This window comes from Trichechus manatus, unplaced genomic scaffold (assembly GCF_000243295.1).
Source record: "Trichechus manatus latirostris isolate Lorelei unplaced genomic scaffold, TriManLat1.0 scaffold00138, whole genome shotgun sequence".
NCBI classification, from domain to species: domain Eukaryota; kingdom Metazoa; phylum Chordata; class Mammalia; order Sirenia; family Trichechidae; genus Trichechus; species Trichechus manatus.
The window spans coordinates 29,968-46,828 of NW_004444074.1; the positions used below are offsets into that span (position 1 = coordinate 29,968).

The 16,861-nt window shown below is 38.3% G+C and overlaps 1 protein-coding gene across 1 annotated transcript in view; it reads right to left on the bottom strand.

Annotated features, from left to right (window-relative positions):
* Nucleotides 1-2,646: 2,646 nt before the first annotated feature.
* The window catches only part of LOC101353515 (EF-hand calcium-binding domain-containing protein 5), an 85,285-nt gene continuing 71,070 nt past the window's right edge, over nt 2,647-16,861 (bottom strand). Inside the window, exons 7-8 of the mRNA XM_023739611.1 lie at nt 16,729-16,799; nt 2,647-2,929 (exon numbers count right to left, since the gene is read on the bottom strand). Coding sequence (XP_023595379.1) covers nt 2,765-2,929; nt 16,729-16,799 — 236 coding nt within the window. The 3' untranslated portion in view covers nt 2,647-2,764. The remainder of the gene's footprint in view (nt 2,930-16,728; nt 16,800-16,861) is intronic.

Genomic DNA, 16,861 nt, shown 5'->3' on the forward strand with positions numbered 1-16,861 from the left:
AGCGCATAATTACTGTTTGAATGATGAGGAGAAAAGCAAAGTGCACAAGGAAATCTCAGTTAATTCCTCTAAATATTATCCAACATTGTTTGTATGGCACATGGGTTGGTATTAAATTGGCAAAAGAAACAGCTGTTCTCTAGGTATTTACCAGGGAGTAAAATCTCTATTATAAGCTCTGTTATATTCAAGGAGGGTTGGTGGAATGACATACAGACATTTCAGATTTTATAAAATATATTCTTGACTTAAGTCAAATTAGCAGAAATCTGAGAACCTAGACTGTAATATATTGGCTCCTTTCAAAATTGCTTTTTCTGAATTTCTGAACAGGTGTAATATCATCAGCTTACTCTTGTGGAGGTTATAAGAAACTGCCCTAAGAAAGTCATTATTTCATTTATGCAAATCAAGCATAAAGGATGCTCATTTCATCACACAGTGTCTCTTTACTAGAACCCCAGGAGAAACTCTTAACTTCATCTCAAACTCCAAAATTCTGCACTCATTCTTATTCACCAGTTTGTATTTACCTTACAAACATTTCATGTTCACTACTAAGAAGCTTAGAATCAAACTTGTTGACAACCCAGAAAAAATATTTAGATCATTATGGTATGCATTTTGGCACCCAGTTTCATTTAGTTCCCAGCTTCATTTAGTATCTTCTCTCTTATTTTTCCTTCTTTTGTCCTACTTTTTTTTTTTTTTTTAATTGTGTTTTAGGTGAAAGTTTACAGAGCAAATTAGTTTCCCATTCAACAAATTGTACTAAAGTGTTCCATGACTTTGGTAGCAATGTCCACACTGTGTGAACACTCTCCCCATTTCCACCCTGGGTTCCCCGTTTCCTTTCATCTTGTCTACCTGCCCCTTCCTGCCTTCTCATCTTTACTTTTGGGCAAATTCTGTCCCTTTGGTCTCGTATAATTGTTTGTTCTATGGAGCATGTTCTTTTTGGGTGTTATTGTTTATTTTATAGGCCTGTCATTGCTTGGCTACAAGGTGGTTTCCAGGAACGGCTGCAGTTCCAAGTCAGAAAGGTGTCTTAGGCCATAGTCTCATGGGTTCCTCTAGTCTCTATCAGGCCAGTAAGTCTGGTCTTTTTTTATGAAATTGATTTTTGTTCTACATTTTTCTCCCATTCTGTCCGGGACCCTCTACTGTGATCCTGGTTAGAATGTCAGTAGTGGTAGCTGGGCACCATCTAGTTCTTCTGGTCTTGGGGTTGTGTAGGCCGGAGAGTATGTGGTCCACTAGTTCTTTGGACTCTTGCTCCCTCGAGTCTTTGGTTTTCTTCACTCTCCTTTACTTCAGATGGGAAGAGACCACTAGTCATATCTTAGATGGCTGCTTGCAAGCTTTTAAGACACCAGATGCTACTCACCAAAGTAGGATGTAAAAGACTGTTTTTATGCACTATGTTATACAAATCGACATAGCTGTCCCCCGAGTCCATGGTCCTTAGCCTTCAAGTTTAATATCGTCATTCCAGGAAGTGTTCGGTTGGGTATACGAAGTTTCCACGACTGTGCCCCTTGTGTGTTATATTGTCTATATTAGTACACATGCGACATCTACAAATATGTATGTAGAGATATCCATAACCTAACCTATATCTGCAGGTGCATGCATTCCCTTACACCCTCCCATGCCTCTTTAGTATATCTATCTATCTATATACCCCATCGTAAATTATTGCTTATTAATGCTATTGTTGCAGGAGCATCTATATTATAGTAATTGCTGTGATTGCCCTTTGTTCTTGTGTTCCTTTCAGTGTCTTCCTTTGTGTTTGTCATGTTGTGCTGATTTCCCCCATACGGTGTATTGCCTTCCCCTTCACTAATACTATCACGTCTTCTATATATTTAGTAATTTACCCTTCCTCCCCCTCCGTTCCCTGTAACCATCAAAGAATGTTTTTTCTGTGTGTAAAACTTTTCCATCCCACTTTTAATTTATGTTCTTTTGTTGCATTTTTATGTATTCTTGTAAGATTCCTTAAATCCTTTCTGAAACATCGGGACACAAACAAATAAATATACAAGTATATTTCAGTGAAGTTTGTATCCATTGTTACAAGTACATTTAGTATCTTAAATGGTGTACTCCCAAAACCACCAAACCAAACACATTGCCGTTGAGTTGATTCTGACTCATAGCGACCCTATAGGACAGAGTAGAACTGCCTCATAGGGTTTCCAAGGAGCAGCTGGTGGATTTGCACTGCCAGTCTTTTGGTTAGCAGCCAGCTCTTAATCACTGTCCTCCCAAGCCCCATTATTAGAAATACTTTTTGATATAAACTCTTCTTGGTTTTAGGAAGCAGCATAACAACATGTGGTAGGCAGCTCTTTTCTGTAGGAAGCTACTGGCAAAGCGAGGAACCAGAAACAATCTTAAGCAATCTACTGACTTGAGAATGGGAAAGAGAAGGATTTAGAGACAAGTTATAAATGCTTTAGGGCAATGCCCTCAAACTATGGTCTGCAGAGTGCTACCAGTCTGCAATAAGATAAGTATAGAAATTGAGAAGAGCTTCTAGAAAAATAGCAATTTGAGAAAGTAATATGATAAAATTCAGATTTGAATCTGATAGTAAAAAAAATGTGGACTGTACTTGCATGTCCTTTTTCTATTTTTAATTTTAATGGAGTATCAGTCCACAATGGACTGGAAATTAACTCCATCACCACCACCAATAGCAAACCTAAAACCAATCCTTCACCACAAATAGTATGAGAGCACTGCTTTAAGGGCCTTAACTTACCTTCCCACGGTCACAATACAAGAAGAGTTCAGCAAACATGTGCCTCCGCATGTCAGCTTTTATGACCTCCCGAAACTCTTCCGCACAGTGGCAAAGGTGCTTAAGGAGTTGCTCAAACATTTCACTTTTAAAGTCTTCAATGTGTGAAGAGATGTACTGCAGAGAAAAAGAGGATAAATGATTGATTTTAAGTAGTGCTCTTTACTTGGACTTGCCTGAGGATTAGCTGATGAACACGAAATTTATTGGATGCAAATATATTTTCTTATTTTTTTATAATTTAGAGAAAACATTTTCATGTTAGTGTTGCGTTATAGGCTATGCTGCAGAGAGAGGTAGCCAAGATAGCCTTCTACACCATACACCAGTGAGACTAAATATTTTCTGAGCAATTTACCTCTAGATCACATCAGCAAGCGTTATGTAGGCAGACTTTTATCACAGTATAAAATACCAGCAGCCCTAAAACGTTGCCTGTAAATTAAAAGTTCTAAAAATTGAGTCAAGTTTTTCTATTGATGTATAGCATATAAGAATATGTGTGTTTCATGACAGGCTACATTTTACTATTAGAGTACAAGGATGAGGATTATGAACAGTTTTTCTGTCTTCTAATATTGCAGTAAGCTGTCCTTGGTCTATTTTTTTTTTTCTTTTGTAAGTCTAGAGATTGAAAACATCTATATTCTTGGGCCACTTTTCTTTTTTTTTTCCCCCTGTTTATTGTTGTAGTTTAAGTGAAAGTTTACATTTCAAGTTAAACTCTTATACAAAAATTTACACATACATTGTTATGTGACCCTAATTGCTCTCCCTATACTGTAACAGCACACTCCTCCTTTCCACCCCTGATTTCCCATGTCCATTCAACCAGCTCCCAACCCTCTCTGCCTTCTCAACTCACCTCTGGACAGAAACTGCCCGTTTGGACCCATGTATCTACTTGAGCTAAGAAGCACACTCTTCACAAGTATCATTTTATGTCCCACAGTTCAGTCCAATCTTTGTCTGAAGAGTTGGCCTCGGAAATTGTTTTAGTTCTGGGCTGATAGATAATCTGGGGCCATGCTTTCCAGCATTCCTCCAGTCTCAGTAAGACCATTAAGTCTGGTCTTTTTACTAGAATTTGAGTTCTGCATCCCACCTTTCTCCTGCTCCATCAGGGACTCTGTTGTGTTTTCCCTGTCAGGGTGGTTATTGGTGGTAGCCGGGTACCATCTAGTTCTTCTGGTCTCAGGCTGATGAAGTCTCTGGTTTATGTGGCCCTTCCTGTCTCTTGGGCTAATATTTTCCTTGTGTCTTTGGTGTTCTTCATTCTCCTTTACTCCAGGTAGTTGGGACCAACTGATGCATCTTAGATGGCCGCTTGCAAAATTTAAGACCCCAGACACCACTCACCAAAGTAGGATGCGGAACATTTTCTTAATAAGCTTTGTTATGCCAATTGACCTAGATGTCCCCTGAAAGCATGGGCCCCAAACTCCTACCCCTGCTACTCTGTCCCTCAAAGTGTTTGATTGTATTCAGGGAACTTCTTAGCTTTGGTTTAGTCCAGTTGTGCTGACTTCCCCTGTAGTGTGTGCTGTCCTTCCCTTCACCTAAGATAATTCTTGTCTACTATCTAGTTAGTGAATAACCCTCACCCTCCCTCCCCACCCTCGTAACCATCAAAGAATGTTTTCTTCTGTGTTTAAATCTTTTCTTGAATGCTTATAATAGTGGTCTTATACAATATTTGTCCTTCTGTGACTGACTAAATTCACTCAGCATAATGTTGGGCCACTTCTCTTGATCCCTGATTCTTCATACCAACTCAGAGCATGACCATAAAACCAGTAAAGAAAAATTAGAACCATCAACATATATATACACACACACATATACACATGCATACATATATATGTATATATAGAGAGACAGAGAGATTTATCTCAAGGAAATGGCTCAGTGATTGTAGAGGCCAGCAAGACCCAAGTCCATGGGTCAGGCATCATGCTGGAGGCTTCTCCTGATTCATGTAGCTGCAGGGGCTGACAAACCCAAGACAAGCAGGTAAGATGGCAGGCCACTGGGTCACAGGCTACGGAGGCTGATGAATCCCAAGATCGGCAGGTAAGCTGCTGGCTCAAGTCCCAAGAAATGAAGATCAGATGATGATGAACTGGATGCAGGATCCAGAGTGAGAGCCTTGCTGAAACATCCATTTATATACTAAAGGCAGGGCACACCCCGAAGGAAACTCCCTTTCAACTGATTAGCTGCTCATAGCAGATGTCATCATGGAGTTGATTATATCATTACATAACTTCCAAATTACATCATTAAATAACTGGCAAACTACATCATAACTGCCAGACCACTGAGAATCATGGACCAACCAAGTTGACAGACAACCTTAGCCATCACAGTCCACCCTTTGTCAAATTGGCACATGTATACATTTCCTTAAACCATACATAATCTCTAAATAAAGACAGTTATAAAGTCATACATGCATGTAACATGATACAACTCACACGTGAACAACCGAAAATGCACTAGCCCAGTTTTCATCTTATATTCTATAAGTGAAGAGAACAAAAATATTTGATGCACACATACAAAGAAGAAATACTCATAACAATTATAGTCATCGTTTCTGCAACTGGTTGTGTAGTTGCAGCTGGTATTTAGAACTACCTTTTTACACCACCCATTCTGTATTCCCTTTACCATCAGTAAGCACCTCAGCTGGTACTTTGCCTGGAAGGGTGACTTCATTAACAGTCATGTCAGAATTGCGTTGCTTTAGTTTTCCATTGACTTTAATCACAGGGAATGGTAGTACTAAGAGATGCCCTAAGGGATCTCCTGTATTCCAGACATACTCTTCTTTACCTTCATTATTTAATGTCAATCTGATTTCCTCTTGGAATCAGGATCAATCACACCAGCCAATATGGTAACTCCCTTCTTTGCCTGCTGATCCAGAGGCACGGGGAGCCCCAAGTGGTCAGGTGGCATTCTTAATTTCCAGTTCAGTGGAATTAGTGATGTGTCTGCAGGTGGAAGCACTTCTCCCTTTGGAACTAAGATGTCTAGACTCATAGAGCATAAGGTGGCAGGGACAGGAAGCAAAAATTTTTTGAGTGGGTCACTAGGGTAATAGTGAATGGTGCCACTCTCATGTCTACCCCTTGATTCCTGGACCCATGAATTCTGGCTATGGGAGAAAGAGCACCATATACTGGATGCTGGATTAGCACATATACAGCCTCATGGACAACACTGCCCTAACTCTGCAAGGTATTCCCACCTAGTTGACACTGTAATTGTGTCTTTACCAGGCTATTCCATTGTTCTATCAAGCCAGTTGCTTCAGGATGATGGGGAACATGGTAAGACTAGTGAATTCCATGAGCATGGCCCATTACCGCACTTCATTTGCTATGAAGTGAGTCCGTTGATCCAAGATGATGCTGTGTGGGATACCATGATGGTGGATAAGGCATTCTGTAAGACCACAGATGGTAGTTTTGGCAGAAGCATTGCGTGCAGGGAAAGCAAATCCATATCCAGACTGTCTATTCCAGTAAGAACAAAATGCTGCCCTTTCTTCAATAGAAGTGGTCCGGTGTAATCAATCTGCCACCAGGTTGCTGGCTGATCACCTCCAGGAACGTTACCATATCAGGGACTCAGTGTTGGTCTCTGCTGCTGGCAGATTGGACACTCAGCAGTGGCTGTAGCCAAGTTGGCCTTGGTGAGTGGAAGTCCATGTTGCTGGGCCCATGCATAACCTCCATCCCTGCCACCATGGCCACTTTGTTCAGAAGCCCGTTGGACAATGATGGGAGTGGCTAGGTAAAAGAGATGACTGGTTTCCACAGAACTTCTCATCCTATCCACTTGATTCTTAAAATCCTCCTCTGCCGAGGTTACTCTTTGGTAAGCATTCACATGAGATACAAATATCTTCACTTCTTTGGCCCATTCAGAGAGGTATATTCACATAGCTCTTCCCCATACCTCCTTTTCACCAATTTTCCAATCATGTTCCTTCTAAGTCCCTGACCATCCAGCCAAACCATTGGCCACAGCCCATGAATCCGTATACAATTGTACGTCTGGCCATTTCTCCTTCCAAGCGAAGTGAACAACCAGGTGCACTGCTCCACGTATTGCCCATTGGGAGGATTTCCCTTCACCACTGTCCTTCAGAGAGGTCCAAGAAAGGGGTTGTAATGCTGCTGCTGTCCACTTTTGTGTGGTGCCTGCATATCATGCAGAACAAAGGCAGGTAATATGACAGGAGTGGAGACCATGGGCATTTGGGCCACTTCCTCATGCAACTTACTTGTGCCTTCAGGTCCTTCTCAGGGCTGATCTCATATATACCCCTTCCATTTAATGATGGAGTGTTGCTGTGCATGTCTGACTTTATGACTCTGTGGTCAGACAAGACCCAGTTCATGATGGGTAGCTCAGGCTGCATGGTTACTTGGTGGCCCATGGTTAAGTGTTCAGTCTCTACTAATGCCCAGTAACAAGCCAAAAGCTGTTTCTCAAAAGAAGAGTAGTTATCTGCAGAGGATGGCAGGGTTTTGCTCCAAAATCCTAAGAGTCTGCACTGTGAGTCACCTATAGGGGCCTACCAAAGACTCCAAACAGCATCTCTATCTGCCACTGACACCTCAAGCACCATTGGATCAGCTGGATCATATGGCCCAAATGGCAGAGTGGCTTGCATGGCAGCCTGAACCTGTTGCAGAGCCTTTTCTTGTTCTGGGCCTCACTCAAAACTAGCAGCTTTTTGAGTTGCTTGATAAATAGGCCAGAGTAGCACACCCAAATGAGGGTTATGCAGCCTCCAAAATCCAAAGAGAACCAACAGAAGTTGTGTTTCCTTCACTTCAGAAGGAGAATTTTGACATGCCCCAATGGTTTAGAGCTAAGAAAGTTCCTTTCCCTGGTACTTGGTGCCCTACTCATGGCAGTGCCCTGTTCTTCAGGTAGCATTTTCTCCCATGGTTCTTCTTACTAAAAATTTCCTTTCAGGCACACAGAAGCCAAGGACTGTAGCCATCATATAAAATATTGCTTTTATTTGGAAAATAGATTCCAAGTTCCAAACCTACAGAAACTTTTTTTTGGGGCGGTGGGTGCCAGCCATTTGTGAGACTGTTATTTAAAAAACTATGGACACTGTAACCACTCAGGGTAACCTTTGGCTTAAGATAAACCAAGAAAAATTTAGACATGCTCATCTCTCTTTTAGGAGTCCCTGGGTGATGCAAATGATCAAGCACTAAACTACTAGCCAAAAGTTTGGCAATTAGAACCTACCCAGAAGTGCCTCAGAAGACAAGGCCTTGTGATATGCTTCCAAAAGGTCAGCCTTGGAAACGCTACGGAGCAGTTCTACTCTGCACAGATGGGATCACCATGAGTCAGAATCAACTCAATCGCAACTAACAACATCTGTCTTTTAAACTTCTCTTGAAGCAGATTATTGGGAATTTCTTTATCAAAATGAAGGGAATTTGTAGAGCTCAAAAAGTCCGGGGGGGAAGAAAAAATAACGCTTCTACTTAAAAAGTTAACTAAATTTTTGATAACCAAATAAGCAAACATAAACCATTATATTTTAAATGGTTTTCTTCTGTTGATAAACAAATTAACCAAGCCCAGACAATGAAATGAAAAGGTATATCCACTGTAAAACTGAAATCTGGGAATTTCAGAAAGGATCCATCTATCAGTGCTTACTCTTGGCTTGCACACAAGACAATGAAGTTAGTTTTGCTAATGGAAGCCCACAGAACCTAGGGGTTAAGATTTCTGTTCTTTTTCAAACTTGTATCCAGTTGCCATAGAGTAGATTGACTCCTGGAGACTCCATGTGTATAAGAGTAGAACTGTGCTCCATAGAGTTTTGTTTTTCAAAATAATTTATATTATTTTGTTGTTGAAAATATACACAGCAGAACATACACCAACTCAATTTCTACATCTACAATTTAGTGACACTGATTACATTCTTCAAGTTGTGCAACCATTCTCACCCGCCTTTTCTGAGTTGTTCCTCCCCCATTAACACAAACTCACTGCCCTCTAAACTTCTGATCTAACCTTTTGAGTTGCTGTTGTCAGTTTGATCCTATATAGATAGTTCTTTAAAAGAGCACCCTGCTGAAGGCAGACATTCTTTACTTATTAAGCTAAACTATTCTTTGGTTTAAAGAAGACCAGGGAATATTTTCGGTTTAAGGTTTAAATATTTTTTCAGGGCAATAGTTTTGGGAGTGCATCCAGCCTCAACGTATAGAGATTTCAAAGACTGGTTTTTTGTAAGTAAGTCATCCGGCCTTTCTTCCGAGGCATCTCTGAGTGGACTCCAACATTTGGTTAGCAGCCAAGCACATTAACTGCACCACCTAGGTGCTCCTCAAACTTGTACAGGGAACACAATAACTATTTCCACAAGTCAGCACCAGTGTTAAAATGATACAAATGGTAACATCTGTCTCCTGTAATGGGTTGTCTTTAGAGGGTTAGGGGGGAGTGTTCTCAGAATTTAAAACAAGTCTGAAACTCTCTCAAAACATATTTCTTACATTCCTAAATACTTGACTTATAAAACAAAACAAAATAAAAAATCCCAAATAAACCACGGCACTCTACATTTCAAAGTATTTCTGTCAATATGTAAATGTTTTAAAGCATTTGTTCTTAAAGATCCTTTTGAAGTAAGGAGACACAAGATAAGGCAGGTGGAAGAAATTTAAAACTCATGACCTCCAGACAAGTTTCCCAAATAAAACCTGTGCTATTGAAGCCTCATTTTTCTTTTATTATGCATCCTTCAGCAGCAATGAATATAATCATTTATGATATTTTGCACCTGTTCATTGTTTTGTAATTTTTTTAAAATCCTTAATTACTTATATGTTCATCCTCCCATTCCCTGATCTTCTCCCTGGACCCATCCAGCACACACACACATATAAATGCCTGCATGCACACACAGGTATACTCCCATACAATACTGCACTATTTGGTCTTTAAGGGTAAGAAACACAACTTCTAATTTTGACATTGCTCCTACCACACTGTTCATTATATACCTAGTAACTAAGAGACTTGATGTAAACATTCTAAAATAGCTACTTTTGGTCTTCTAGTCTTCTACTAGAATAAAACAGATGAAAAATGAGAGAAATACTATTGTCACCTAAGAAATCATCACCTGTTCATTCATCCATCAGAAAACAAATACACTAGGAAAATGATACATGGAGGCATCTGTGACCGTTCATTCTCTCTGTTACTTTTTTTCTCTATATTAATTATGACTGTTTTCTCCAAACATGCTCCCTCCTGAGTGCTAATTACACTGCTCACTACAAGTGATCAGAGGAGCAAGTGCACAGCATAGTGTCTCCACTGGGTGGCACCTGTGTGTAATATCTTGACTTTAAGCTTGACGTTTATAATTAGATTTTCTTCCAGTTTCATTGAGTGCTGAGAAAATAGCCTTAAAGCCAATCCTTTTATAAAGCAACTGTTCCAAACACTACCTCTATGCATATGGGATGGCCCGATGGTTTGTTGATCAGATAATTAAATATTTTCAATAAATATTTCTATACCAGGAATATTTTCTTGGTTTCTGTCCAAGTAACAGCTGTCTATAATGAAAGGACCTGAGTGTGTGCTATTTGCATTTCAGGAAGAGAAGCTGGGGAATGTCAGGAAAATTAATTCTCACCTCTCAAATAGCCCAAGTCATGCATTAAAACAAAATAACATACCATAAATGTCCACTCAATTAAAGGAGAAAATGGGTAAGGGTGATGTATACCTAATAATACCTGATATGTACTCATTAGCATTCTATATAATACCTTTGTTGATAGAGTCCCAATCTAACTTTCTTCCCTCATCTCTCATTCTTTCATATTTATATACCTCACATACTAGTCAAAATGAATTCTTTGCTACCATGTAGACAAAAAATACTCTTTCAGGCCTTGATGTCATTTTTACATGCAGATCTTTTCTGCCTTCTTGGAAAGTCCTTCTCCCTTTTCTACATCTATCCAGCTCCTGAAGACCCAGCTATAGTATATTAGCTGGGACTTATTGGCTCACCCACTCTACTGGTGCTCTTCCTCCTCCTCTGGGATTCCCTGGTCTAGTATAATCATATGCAACTATGTCCGTGTTTGTCTCCTCACTTGCCTCTGTAACCCCAACACCTGGTACATACAGCAAAAACTGGCCATTATGGAGTCCAAATTATTATTGCAAGATCAGGCTTGAGCCTGTTGTGGAGAATGAGAACCAACTGCTATCATGTGGAAGATGAATTTGCTACATATTCACATACATATGATTCCATTTGTATGAAATGTCCAAAATAGGCAAAGATACAGGACAGAAAGTAGATTAGTGGTTACCTAGGGCTGGAGGTTTGGAGAGAAATGGGGAATGACTACTAATTGAATTGGCACAGAGTTTCTTTAGCAATGAAAATGTTCTAAAATTGATTATTGTAATGGTTGTATAGCTGTGTAAACATATTAAAAGTCATTGGATTACGTACTTTAAATTGGTGGATTGTATGGTTTGTATGGTATGTATGGCATAGTGAGGGCTGAATAATGGTCCTCAAAGATACCACCTCCTAGTTCCTAGAACATGTAAATATAATCTTATATGTGAAAAGGGTATTTGCAGATGTGCAGGTAAGGATTTTAAGGTGGAGAGATCATCCTGGATTATCTGGGTGGACCCTAAATGCAATAACAAGTATCTATAAAAGACAGGAAGAGGGCGATTTCTCTGACAGAAGAGGAGGCAATGTGACCACGAAGGCAGAGACTGGTAATGCAGCCACAAGTCACCAGCCACCAGAAGCTGGAAGAGACAAAGAATAGACCCTCCATAGGCCTTCAGGAGGGTGTGCAGCCCTGCTGACACCTTGATTTTGGCCCAGTGATTCTGATTCTGGACTTCTGGCCTCCAAAACTGGAAGACAATCAATTTTTGTGGTTTAAAGCCATCAAGTTTGTGATAATTTGTTACAGAGGTCATAGGAAATAATATGATATATGAATTATACCTCAATAGAGCTGTTACAAAAAAAATGTAATGTCTCCACAACTATGTAGATTTTTTTGTTCACTTATCTTTATATTTACAATAATTTTTCTCTTGTATGTTCTATTTTGATAATCTATAAACTCATAAAACTTTGAGAGTGCTTTCATCTTTATTAATTTTGAACTTCACAAATATAAATTTTAACATTTACAAATATTAAAAATACTCTTGGTTCCATTAAATGATTTTAAATATTGAAATCTGCTCAGTTTTGTTTGCTTGCTTGCTTATTTTCATTTACATGATATTCCTTTAACAATTCTTTTACTTTCATCTTTTTCTGTCACATTATATTAGGTGAAAATATAAAGTTGAACAGCATTTTTATCCAATTATTAAAAAATATCACTTATAAGATGGACTGTTGATCTAATAACAGCTTTTTGGAGTTGGGAAGAGGGAGAAGAATACTACTTACTCAAATGTACCCAGTGATTGCAAGATGTATCCTGATAAATCGTGGAAGTATAATAATTGGACTGTTTGGACTGATTCAATGTAAGAGTCTATCTTTTAATAGGGAAGTTTAGCTCTTTTATATTTATTAAATTTTAATTGTATAAATATATTGTATTTTATTCTTTCTGGGTTTTTTTTTCCTTTTTGCTTCTGTCCATTGTTACATGATTTCTATGCATAGTAATTACTTTTATTTATTTTTTAGTTGTTCTTTAGGGGAAAGTTTACAGAGCAAATTGGTTTTTCATACAATTAATACACAAATTGTTTTGTGACATTGGTTACCAACCCCGTGATGTGTCAACACTCTCCCCTTCTTCACCCCAGATTCCCTGTTTCCATTTGTCCAGTTTTCCTGGGCCGCCTTGTCTTTGTTTTTGGGCAGGTGTGCCCATTTAGTCTCATATGCATGACTGACTTACGAAGCACATTCCTCACATGTGTTATTGTTTGTTTTAGAGACCTGTCTAATCTTTGGCTGAAGGGTGAACTTTGGGAGTGACTTCAGTTCTGAGTTAAAAAAGTATCCGGGGCCATACTCTCGGGGTTTCTCCAGTCTCTGTCAGATCAGTAAGTCTGATCTCTTTTTGTGAATTTGAATTTCTTTCTGCATTTTTCTCTCGCTCTGTCGAGGACCCTCTATTGTGACCCTCGTCAGAGTGGTTGGTGGTGGTAGCCAAGCAACATCTAGTTGTTCTGGGCTCAGTCTAGTGGAGGCTGTGGTACTTGTGGTCCATTAGTGCTTTGGACTAATATTTTACTTGTGTCTTTGGTTTTCTTCATTCTCCTTTGCTCCAGACAGGATGGGACTATGCATAGTAATTTGGAAGACAGACATTGCATTTATATTATCAATATTGGCTAGGTTTACTTTTTTCAAAAGCATGTTTTAATATTTTAAAATAGTTTAACAATTTAATAGTTAAAAAAATAGTTTTTCAAATGTCAGAGTCAAGCATGAAACTGCATTAAAAAAATCTCCCCCCCTTCCCATTTAGAAGCTCTGGTCGCACAGTGGTTAAGAGCTCAGCTGCTAATCAAAAGGTCTGCAGTTCGAATCCACCAGCCACTCCTTGCAAACCCTACGAGGCAGTTCTACTCTGGCCTATAGGGTCACAATGAATTGGAATCGACTCGACGGCAATGGGTCATTCTTCTCATTTAAGACAAAATTTAGCACAATTTTGCTTTTTTTCTAATCTCCCCAAGTTATTTTATATTATGTATTACTTCTTTTGAGAATAACTTGATATTTTACTTATTCTATAACTAGATTTACAACAATATTTGATATCTTTCTTTGATCAGGTTTCAGTGCTCCCCATTTTTTTTTAAACAATATTTTATTGTGTTTAGGGTGAAAATTTACACAGCAAATTAAGTTTCCATTTAACAATTTCTATACATATTATTCAGTGATATTGGTTACAGTTTTCACGATGCATCATCACTCTCATTCATTCCATTCTGGTTGTACCATTTCCAGTACTCTAGTTTCCCTGCCTCCTTACCTTCTCATCTTTGCTTTAGAGCAATTTTTTACCATTTGGTCTCATACAGATCATTTTTTAAAGGCACTCATTACTCATGGGTGATATTCTTTATTTTATGAGCCAATCTGTTATTTAGCTAAAAGGTAACTTCAAGGGATAATTTCAGTTTAAGGTTTAAAGTGTATCTCAGGGTGACAGTCTTAGGGAATCTTCTAGTCTCAACCAGTCCAGTAAATGTGGATTTTTTAAGAATTTGAGTTCTGTTCCACATTTTTCTCCTGTTCTTTCAGGATCCATCTGTTGTGGCCCTGATCAGAATGGTCGGTAGTGGTAGCCTGGCACAATCTAGTTCTGGTCTCAGGGTAGGTGAGACCATGGTTCGTGTAGACTATTAGTCCTGTAGACTACTTTTTTTCTCTGAGTCTTTGGTTTCCTTCTTTCTTTTTTGTTCCGGATGAGTAGAGATCAATAGTGGTATCTTAGACAGCTGCTAGCAAGCTTTTAAGACCCCAGACACAACTCACCACATTGAGATGTAGAACACAGACTTTATGAACTATATTATGCCAATTAATTGAGTTGCCCCACGAGACTATGGTCCTACGCCTTCAACCCAGAAAACCAATCTTGTGAGGTATTTAGTTATGTCTAAGAAGTATCTGTAACTGTGTTCCCTATGTGGTTTATTATACATATATGGGTATACATGCATGCATACACATACCTGCGTGTACATATTCCTGTAGATCCATCTATCTGTACACACATCTGTACTCATATATTCATACCCATATACATGCATGTTTATATACATATTTGTGTAACCACACACAAATCAATAGTTGAGATGGGCAGAGGATATAAACAGATAATTCACAAGAAGAAATTCTAAAATTACTTAAAAATGTTTACCCTCACTAGTAATCAAAAAGATAAAAATTAAAAAAAAACTAAAGGCCATCAAATTGCAGAGATTTCTTATATTTAGTAATGCCCATCGTTGGTGAGAACATGATACTTTGAGAGCTCACCTACGTTGCTGATGGGAGAATAAATTAGTACAATCTATAGCACAATTTGACAATAGATATCAAAACCCTCCTAATGTCCATATTCTTTGACCTAGTAATTCCATTTCTAGGAATCTATTCTAAAGAAATTATTAGAGCTGTAAACAAAAATTTATATGCAGTATTAATCTTATCATTTTTATACTGAAAAATGAGAAAGTAAATGTCCAACAATAAATAAATTATTAAATAAATTATAATACAACCATATAATGGAATGTTATACACCAAAAACACACTGCTGTCAAGTCGATTTCAATTCATAGCAATCCTGTAGGACAGAGTAGAACTGCCCCATAGGGTTTCCAAGGCTGTAAATCTTTATGGAAGCAGACTGCCACATTTTTCTCCTGCAAAGAGGCTGGTGAGTTCGAACCACTGACCCTTCAGTTAGCAGCCAAGCGCTCAACCACTGAGCCACTAGGGCTCCTTGGTATATTATATAGCCATTAAAAGTTACGTTTTAAGGACCAAGATGGAGTAGATTAATTTCTCGCTATTCTTCCTGCTAAACTACAGGTAAATACCCTGGATATTAGCTATAAAATAAACTTAAGAATACTGTGAAAGTTACCTTGATTATGGGACTCATCAGAGTGAAACAAAGGGAAATAGAGGAAAGTGGTATTCACAGATACGGAAAAATATAAAAGCAAGTTTTGGAAGACTTAGGATTCTGGTACCATTAAATTGCCTATTTCCCTATAATAGAATAATACTTTCTCAGATATAGTATAATGCTGACTTTGGAGTCCGAATCTCCTCCGCTGCACTGGTTGTGAGACCCTGTGCAGGTTACTTAACCAATCTGTACCTCAGTGTCCTCATCTGTAGAAATAGGATAATAATCTGCTTTACAGGGTTGCTGAAAGATTTATCTGAATTAATATATGAATAACTTAGGACAATGCCTGGCCCATAGGAAATGCTTTGTAAGTTTTGGTTCGCATTATTATTATTTTTTTAATTAACTTTATTTTTGGTAAAAATATACATAACGAAACATACACCCATTCAACATTTTCTACATATACAGTTCAATGACATTCGTTACATTCTTTGCATTGTGTCACCATTCTGGCTGTCTCTATCCATATTGTTTCACCACCATTAACTTAGACTCTGTCCTCTAAACTTCTCTGTGTTTTAGAGTTACTATCGTCAGTTTGATCTCGTATAGATAATTCTTTAAAAGAGTGCACTGCTCAAGGTGAACATTCTTTACTAGTTGAGCTGTTGTTTAGTTTAAAGATGACTTCATGTGATAGTTTCAGTTCAAGGTTTAAGGATTATCTCAGGGCAATAGACTCAAGGGTTTCCCCAGTCACAATGGGTCCAGTAGGTCTGGTTGCTATAAGAATTTGAAATTCTGTTCCACATTTTGTCTCTTTTTGATCAGGATCCATCTACTGGGTCCTTGATCAAAATGTTCAGTAATGGTAGCTGGGCACCATCCTGTTCATTATTATTTTTAGAACCATATTTCATTGAATCTAAGAGGCTGTTTTTCTTGATCTTATCAGAAAGTGACAGTGGAAGTTTTTCGTACTTTCACATTATGAGTACTACTGGTTAAAAGCAATTGTTAAGATGCCCTTGATTGTAAAATGCAACCTAATTTCAGAGCACTTAAAGTATTTTAAAGTGTGCGTCTTAGACTGATAAAATAAGTTATTATGCTTTCATTTCATTTAATTCTCAGTTAACGTATGTGTGCCATACATCAGAAGACAAATGAACCTGGCAAAATACTTTGATTCAAATATTGAATGATGTAACTTCTTACTTGAGTAAATGTCTTTTTGTCCAATCTTGGGTCCATTGAGTCAGTAATCTCCAATTGTTTGCAACATGATTCTAATAATGGAATGAAGGTTATTTGACAGTTAGTATGATTATAATACATTCATATTTTATAT